Source organism: Chrysochloris asiatica, unplaced genomic scaffold (genome assembly GCF_000296735.1).
Source record: "Chrysochloris asiatica unplaced genomic scaffold, ChrAsi1.0 scaffold00288, whole genome shotgun sequence".
NCBI classification, from domain to species: Eukaryota; Metazoa; Chordata; class Mammalia; order Afrosoricida; family Chrysochloridae; genus Chrysochloris; species Chrysochloris asiatica.
The window spans coordinates 1,927,979-1,936,949 of NW_006408806.1; the positions used below are offsets into that span (position 1 = coordinate 1,927,979).

An 8,971-nucleotide genomic window follows, 5' to 3' on the forward strand; every position below is an offset into this window, starting at 1 on the left:
CCTCCCCTCCCCTCCCCTTCAGAACTCGAGGAGCCCGGGAGCATGGACCAAACCCCGCTGCTCTGGCATGATGACGCTCACCCGGTTCTGGGTGGCTCTGGTTTTAGGGGCGATCTCCGAAGTGGTCAGCTTTGATTCTATTCTCAGTTACTCTCGCCACCTTCCCATCCAGCCGCGACAGCAGAAAACGCCGCTATCGCGCCTCCCTGCCCACCGCCTGCATGCTGTCCCTGCGGCACACACTCCCCGGCAACACCCTAGGGGCTGCCCTGCCGGCGAACCGTGGGTCAACGTGACGGACTTCGGTGCTGCCTGTCTACGCTGGGCGGAGGTGCCCCCCTTCCTGGAGCGGTCGCCCCCGGCGGGTTGGGCGCAGCTGCGAGGACAGCGCCACAACTTTTGTCGGAGCCCGGACGGTGCGGGACGACCCTGGTGCTTCTACGGGAACGATCATGGCAAGGTGGACTGGGGCTACTGCGACTGTAAACATGGTGAGTAGCCTGGGGCAGCGGCAGCGACTGAGTCTGGTGCTGAGCCTGTCTGGCTTGGGGGCGGGCATAGGTGTCTCTTGGAAAGAGCATGTGGGGTGGCGGGTTTGCCTTATGTGTTGTGTTCGTGGGCTACTACAAAGTCCATTGGTACCATAATTAAAGTTACCCATGTATGCAATGTACGCGGCGCAGGTTGTCAGGGGTGACAGTTTCTATGTAAGGTGCTGTTTGGGCTCTTGTCTTCTGGCAACTCTGTGTATGTTGGGTGGATGTGTGTTCTCTAGACTCATTTGCCTTGAGGATGTTACTGTATTTACATAAAAGAGACAAAGATAATGAAAATTTTAAGTTGCCAATGACTTGTTTTGGAAAGGGAAATATTAAATGTAATGTGACAACCAGTAACCTACTTTCCCCTCCCCATAATCCCTATTTGAAAAAAAAGGTGGTCAACTTTTTGTTTACTTAATTCCATCATTGAGTTCTGTTTGAAAAAAAAAAAAAAAAGGCAAAATTTGCATTTTTCTAGTTTTGTAAAATTAAATCTTTTAACTGACCCTAAGTCAAAATAGAGCTTGTCAGAGTGATGTACGATTCTGGGGGCATGACACTCATATGGTAAATCTCATCAGGGATTGAAAGAAAGAAAAAGGGGAAATAGGTGTAGTGATAACTATCTTAGTGTAGAAGCAACCTGATATAGTTAAATGCAGCTAATTTCTACCATTCAGCTTTATGTTATTTGTTGGAAATTGAAATTAAGTCGCAGTATCAAAATATGAAGTTGATAAGGTCTTTTAATTTTGTGAGAATTTTAAAAGCATTATTAATACATGTAATGTATAAGGAAAATCTGTCTTTTAGCAGAAGCTTATTTTGAATTATTGAGGTTTTGGTAAATATTAGGTGTTTTTTTTTGTTGTTGTTGTTTTGTTTTTTTAAAAAAACAAATCTTATTTAAACAACCAGGGAAGAAAATCCTTATGTCCTTCAAAGTTTGAATTCTCCTAAAAACAATTTTTTGGCAGATTTCCATCCAGCAGGTGGGGGAGGAACTTCATGAATTGAGATCCTGAAACATATACTTTAAACTTTGGAAATTAGCTTTTTCAATGTCATTTTTCCCCCTACAGAAATACTATTTATCTCTTCTTTCAATTGCATTAGTGTTTTGAGTTAAAGGAAAATGTAGGAAGGTTAAGATCAATTGTCCTTCATCCTAGAAAATGAAGTCATCGCTATAGTTGTGTTTCATGCACTGAATGTAAATGTGACTATAAAAAAATTGTGATGCTATCAAGCAAAGAGCCCTATCACTCACTGTCTTAATATTTACTGTAAAAGAGTATTTGTAGTAAAATCTAAGATTTAGCAAACACTGACAAAATTTTTTCTTACTGTTTTTGTTTTTATAAATAGATAAAGCTGCAAAATTATTAGGGAATATATATGTGAGAAAGAACAGACCAAGTTCCCTTTAAATATGTATCAACACACATCAAAAAACAGAATAGAGTTTAAAGTTAAAAACTACAGTGATCTGTTATTGCTGTTTCTGATACATAATTCAGCTTTAGATTCCAATTGAGAGTAGTTTGTTCTTAGGCTCCTTGGCCCTGCTCCTCCTTTTAGTTGAGTATATTTAAATATTTAAATTTAACAGCTGCTCAAATGCTTTAGGCTACCTTTATGTTCATAACTAACTCTCACTAAACAAAATCCTAAAGAACACTTGCTAGCTGTTTGTACTATGTGGAATAGAGTGATTGAACAGAACAGAAACAAAAGACGCCACCCAAATGGGAGCTAAATGCCTTCCTGCCACACACACACACAAAGGAAAGCAATCAGCTATGTAATCATTGAATTATGTTCAAAGATTCAGTCAAGGTATTCAAATTTTCCCACTCTGTCCTTTACTTCTCAGGTATTGGTTAGGCATAATCCATACCTTAGAAGTGACTGACATATTCTGAATCTTACGAATCTCTTAGTCCTACATTTCAGTTAGATGTGTGAAGTAGAAGCACCCTCAAAAGGTGAAAAGAATATTGAATTATATTGTTGTGTTTTAGAAAACATGGGTATCAATTTTGGCTGTCAGTAGTTATGCAATGTTGGGTAAGATTCTTAACTCTTTGTTGTCCTCATCCAGAAGAAAACAGCTTTTGAATAGATTGACACGAAGGACCTTCCCAGCTCTGACCTGGTCTAATAAGACCAGGATTTATCCAGCTTGCATTCTGTGCGGGATGATGCATTAACTACTATAATGCTCATTTTTTCATTGATTCTTGCAGCAAATTTATAAGATAACATCTTACAGATGAAGATACCAGATGGTGTAGTACTAGGTGTGTAGAGCAAATAGGATTAAATACACACATTTTCACCTCATAGCTTCTTGGAAATACCTGTGCTCCTCTTTTTGTACATACGTGCTAGCAAAAAAGACATAGAGAAGGGAATTAAGTTTCGTTCAATTAACAGGATTTCTAGTCTGATGGCTAGAAAATCTCCAATGGTTCTTTTTCTTTCTTTTTTCCCCTCTTTCTTTTATGAAAAGTGATATGAGCCATAGAAAAGAATTTATAGTAATGAGATCTTTCCTTTAAGAAATTAAACTGGTAGTGAGAGTCGTATCCAGTTGCATGGAGAGAAATGGGGAACTTGGTGGAGAGTTAATTGAAGCCCAGTTGAGGGGGTGGCATGAGGAGGGGGTGGATGCAGTCCCAGGTGAGCCAGGGCAAGCTATGTGGATTTGGTTGGCAGAAAGGGTCTATGGGAATGCCAGTGGCTCAAATCTCTGGGAGTTGGAAAAATGATGCCTGGGCCTTAGTTGTGTGAGCCTTGTTAATCTATAATAAGAGTCATTCAGTGGACAACCTGAAATTGACTGTGTGGAATGGTTCACGAAGTAGACAACCAAATCACATCAAGGCTTGTTAAAATACACATTCCTGAACACTCAAGGCACTGATGAGGTAATTCTTAGTTGGGGCTCAGGAATGTACATTTGTATTGAGTAGGCAAGGTTATTTAGGTTCAGGAAGACCTTCTTGCCACATTCAGCTGTGATAGGGCATCAAAACCCACCTAGAGTATATAATGGTGGGTGATCGTGTAGATTTTCTGAACCTACCATCCTGTCACTTAAGCCTGACAAAATCAGGCACTAGGCATGCTGATGGCCACTTTTTGTGTGGCTTACAAATTGGCAGTGCTGTTTTTGGTTTGTCCAAAGTGGGATAATAGTGACCTAGTTCACCAGTATATGATGATTAACTGAATGGGAAACAGGTTATTTTCAAACATCTAGAGAAGGAACTAACAAAGCTGGATTCCTCCCCATCTCCCAACAGTTCCTTGCAATAATTTAGAATCTTAACTGGGAGGGCAATCCCTTTTCCAGTCTCTGGTTGCTATCTGATTGCACACCAGAGGGGGCAATTTGCTTGATGCCTTCGCTAGGAACTCCACTTTGTTATGAGAAGTCAAGTGAAAATCAGTCATGAGTGGCAGACAACTGATGGGTAAAAAGGGCGAGTAAATGATAAATGATCTCATAATTGAGTTTTTTTACCCCAGAGAGTGATTCATAGATCTCATTTTTGGTCATGTCACACTAATCTATTCATATGCACTGACCCAGCCCCAAATCTCTTAATTCAAATTGAGAAAGCAGACATGTGGGACAAGTACTATTGTTTAAGGCTGTACTCTTTGAAAGTCCATCTGTTGTTTGAAGTAAATGCTAATTAAAAAGTTGGCTGAAAGCTTCCCCCTACTTTAATTTTTTTCTTCAATTCCACATATTGAGTCTATGTAGCAGGTGCTGAAAAAAATTGTTAGCAGTACCAGATTTGAGACATTCTTTGGCTGGCTATTAAATATTTAGATTAATATGCTTTTTAGGCTAAACCAGATTGTTAACTATTTTTGATTTGGGGTATATCTGACTATTAACTAAACTGAAGATTCTTTTGAAGGAAGAGGAGATATATAGTGACTACTTTTTCTGAGCTGTTATCATTAAGGTAAACTTTGTAAAAGTAATCAGGTTTATAACTGTGAGTGCAAACCTAGCTACTCAGTATAAGAGGCCACTAGCAATACCTTCATTTGATGGACATTAGGATAAGTACTGGGCTGCAAGGTTAGTTTGGACTGCAAGGTTGGTGGTTCAAACTTACCATCCATTCCTTGGAAAACCTATACTGGGTCGCTATGAGTCACAACTGACTTGAGGGCATTAACAGCAACAACATGAAGAGACTAAAAGGAGCCTTGGTGGTGCTTTGGGCTAGGAATTGGGCTGCTAATCACAAGGTCGGAGGTTCAAACCCACAAGTCATTCCAAGGGAGAAAGATGAGGTTGGCTACTCCAGTAAAGACTTATAGTCATAGAAACCTTCTATATAGTCACTATGAGGAGGACTAGAGTGCGGGTGTGGCACTGCAGATAATGCATTGGACCCTAAGGTTGGTTTGAACTGTAAGGTCAGCGGATCAAATTCATCAGCCACTCCTTGGGAACCCTATACAGTGTTGCTATGAGTTGGAACCAATTTGGTGGCACTTAACAACAACAACTACATGAGTAGGAGTAGACTTTATAGCAGTGGGTTTGGGTTTGGATTTTTATGCAGTGACTAAATTGAGCATTGTAAAAACTGCGGGAAATGCTTATAATAAAGTTAAGAGAAGAAGATGGACACGAAAGGACTAACTATGCGAAAACACGGATGCCTATGGAAAGTTTGGAAGAGGAAAAAAATGTAGTTATGTATTTGGGTATAGCTATTTTTGATGGCAAAAGACTAGAAAACCCAACTTGAGATGACTGAAACAATAAGAAGATTTATTATTTATATCATAAGAAGTCCTTGTGATGGGCAGATTCTAGCATGGTATAATAGGGCTATGGTGCTGTGGGTTAATGCACTGGACTGCAAGGTTGGTTTGAACCACAAGTTTGGCAGTTCAAGCTCACCAGCTGCTCCTTGAAAACCTTGTACAAGGTCACTATGAGTCAGAATCGATGTGGCACTTAACAACAACAACAACAACAACAACTCTGCTATCCTATTGGCTCTTTTATCCTTTGAGTGTGGTTTTTATTCTTAGGCCTGTGGCAAGATGGTGGTCCCTGAATGGTGCAAATGCAAGATGAGGCTTTCTGCTCCTCTATGTTGCTCAGAAATGCTACATAGAGCTGCTATGAATCGGAACCAACTTGACAGCACTTAACAACAACTAAGCTAAAGGTTGGTGGTTTGAATCCACCCAGCAGCACAAAGGAGAAAATACCTGGTGATCTGCTTTTGTAAGGATTACAGTCAAGAAAACCCTATGAAACAATTCCACTCTGTAACATTTGGGGTTGCTCTGAGTCAGAATTGACTCAGCATCAACAAGTTTGGTTTTTAATTTGGTGGCACAATGACCCTGTCTGTCTATTGCAGGCTTCACAGCAAGATAGAACCATATGTAAAGGAAAGAGGGTTCTTTGCATACATCCCTTTGAAGGGTTGAGGAAATTGTCCCAGAATTCCCCCAGAAGAATTCCTTCATTTCATTGGCCAAGATTGGATCACATGTTCTTGCCTGGTACTCTCTGGAAATGGAAAGGAAATGCAGTTATAATTGACTAGAGTAACCTGGGTGAATCTCTTGAGTCAAAGGGGATTCTACGCTCAAAGAGGAAAGAGGGTAAATAATTTTAAAAGTTGTGTTGTGAAATGCTCCGTCCATTTTTTACTATAGTCCAGTAACAGGTCCAAGTTTGTACTTGGCTACAAACTGGTGTGGCACTGTAGAATAAGCACTGGACTGGTAAACCATAAGGTTGTTGGTTCACACCCACCAGCTGCTCCTTGGAAACCCTATTCAGGAACACATTTAATGACACTTAACAACAACACTAACCAGAAGGTTGACAGTTTGTATCTACTCAGGAGTAACACAGAACAAAGGCCTGTTAATCTGTTTCTGAAAAAGAAACAACAAAGGAGAACCCCCAGCTCACATAGGGTTGCCTTGAGTTGAAATTGACTTGATGGCAGTGGGTTTAGATGGCTAACAGTTAGAGCCGGATTTGGTTGATTAAGCATATTTTCTTGTTTCAAGGTGCTATGGACATGACTGACAAATAAATTTCTGAAATAAATAATTCCGTAGTTGCTGAAAATACTGACATTAGTTATTCTACAGTGCCATACCAGTTAGATGAGTTGTTAGATAAATGTAGCTTTAGTTCTACATTTTAAGCCTTTTTTTTTTTTTTTCTTCCTTTCATGTATTCATTAAACGTTTCCTTAGCTCACACTAGTTGCAGCATTTATGGAGATGAATAGGAAATCACCTGTGTCCTCTGACAGAGGACACCCACTCTCTGATTGAGGTGCCAGAAGAATGATAAGCAGTTCATTACTCTGTGATACATGCTCTGGAAGACGGATAAGATGATTATTATCAAGTGTAGTTTAATTTCATCATTCAGTGCTACACAATAAAATGATAATCGCTATGCCATTTGTTTATGGTACCTAGCTCAGGAACTCACCATCTAAGAAAGTTTCTGCTAAGGATTTGTTGTTGTTAAGTGCCGTTGAGTCGGTTCCAACCCATAACGACCCTGTACAGAGTTTCCGAGGGTGTAAATCTTTACTGGAGTCGAAAGCCTCATCTTTCTACCGCAGAGCGGCTGCTAAGGATACACATGTATATTGTTAGTAACGTAAATAGGTTGTTTTTATGTGCTGTCAAGTTAGTTTCTACTCATAGCGACCCTGTGAACAACAGAAGGAAACATTGCCCAGTCAGCGCCATTTCTTACAAGTGTTGTTAATTTGAGCCCATTGTTGTATCAATCCATCTCATTGGCAGTCTTTCTCTTTATCTCTGAGCCTCTGCTTTGCCAAACATGATGTCCTTCTCCAGGGGCTAGATCCTCCTGACAACAGTGTAAATGGATACAATTGCTTATTCTGAGGATGTTCTCTCATTTTGAACTAGACCAATTCAGTTTTCTTCTCAGCAGTAAAGGTATCAACATGCATAATAAATGAACAAGTAATATGAATTATAGATGTGGACTAATGGAGGCAAATATTGTTCATTTAGAGCTTAGTTCAAGGGGATGTCCTATGCTAAAAGATAACTTAATTGTATTTTGATTTGAATAAAGCTTAGTATTTCTTAATGCTGAACAGGTTTACATTAGGGAAAATACAATTATAAATGAAAATTGGTGTTGTTATTAAGTACAATCAAGTCGATTCTGACTCATAATAACCTTGTATAGGGTTTCTGAAGAGTGGCTAGTGAGCTTGAACCATTAACCTAGGGATTCAAACAGATCTTGTAGTTTAATACATTAACCCATAGCGCCACACCAGGACTCCAATAAATGAAAATAGGATGTAGAAATAACATCAAAATTAACCTAGAATTCCCTACTATATTTGAAAATTTAACTAACAGGTCCCCAATTCAGTTGTTTTCAGATATTGTGCATTTGTACATTTCATAATGATTTATTGTATTTAATATATTTTCCCCAATGTTACAGCTTAGACTCCTGGTGTGGCACTGTAGGATCAGCACTTGACTGCAAACCACAAGGTTGACAGTTCAAACCCACTAGCTGCTATACAGGTAGCTATGAGTCAGAACCAACTGGACAGCACTTAAAAACAACAACAATGTTGCATCTCAGGAGAAAGATGAGGTTTCTACTCCCACAATGACTTACAGCCTTAGAATCCCTCTATGGGGTCACTATGAGTCAGAACTGACTGGATAGCACTTAACAACAACAACAACAATGTTGCATCTCAGGAGAAAGATGAGGTTTCTACTCCCACAATGACTTACAGCCTTAGAATCCCTCTATGGGGTCACTATGAGTCAGAACTGACTGGATAGCACTTAACAACAACAACAACAATGTTGCATCTGGTATAAGATTTTCCAAATATATGTATTGAATTGCCCAACATGTAATGGTTACTAGTCTTCTTGAATAACTCATAAATCAAAATTTCTATATAACTAACAGCTTAAGTTATAATTTTTTTCAAGGGTTTGAAAAATGACTTAACATCACCAACATGCATTCTTTTTATTCCACCAGAGAAATAGAGATAACTAATTATTAACAATTTTGTGCATCTGTGATATATGGAGAAAAGATCAAAATTGTCAAAGATTCCATTGTGCTTGAATTCACAATCACACTCATAGAAGCAACAGTCAAGAAATCAAAAGACATATTATTTTAGGCAGATCTGCTGCATAAGATCCTTTTAAAGTGTTCAAGAAAAAGAAATTATACTAAATGGGGGTAAGGGGAAGTCTTTGTTGGTTGTTGGGAAGTTGGTGATGGGTGGGGAGAAGGGGAGAGGGCAGAGCACAGGGTGGGGATTGGACACAGGAGAGCTTGGGTGCTAGGGAGGGGGGCAATATACAGGGAGGGA

At 39.5% G+C, this 8,971-nt stretch overlaps 1 protein-coding gene across 1 annotated transcript in view; it reads left to right on the plus strand.

Moving 5' to 3' along the window:
- Positions 1-70: 70 nt before the first annotated feature.
- Positions 71-8,971, plus strand: part of PRSS12 (protease, serine, 12 (neurotrypsin, motopsin)) — a 168,091-nt gene continuing 159,190 nt past the window's right edge. Inside the window, exon 1 of the mRNA XM_006874595.1 lies at positions 71-491. Coding sequence (XP_006874657.1) covers positions 71-491 — 421 coding nt within the window. The remainder of the gene's footprint in view (positions 492-8,971) is intronic.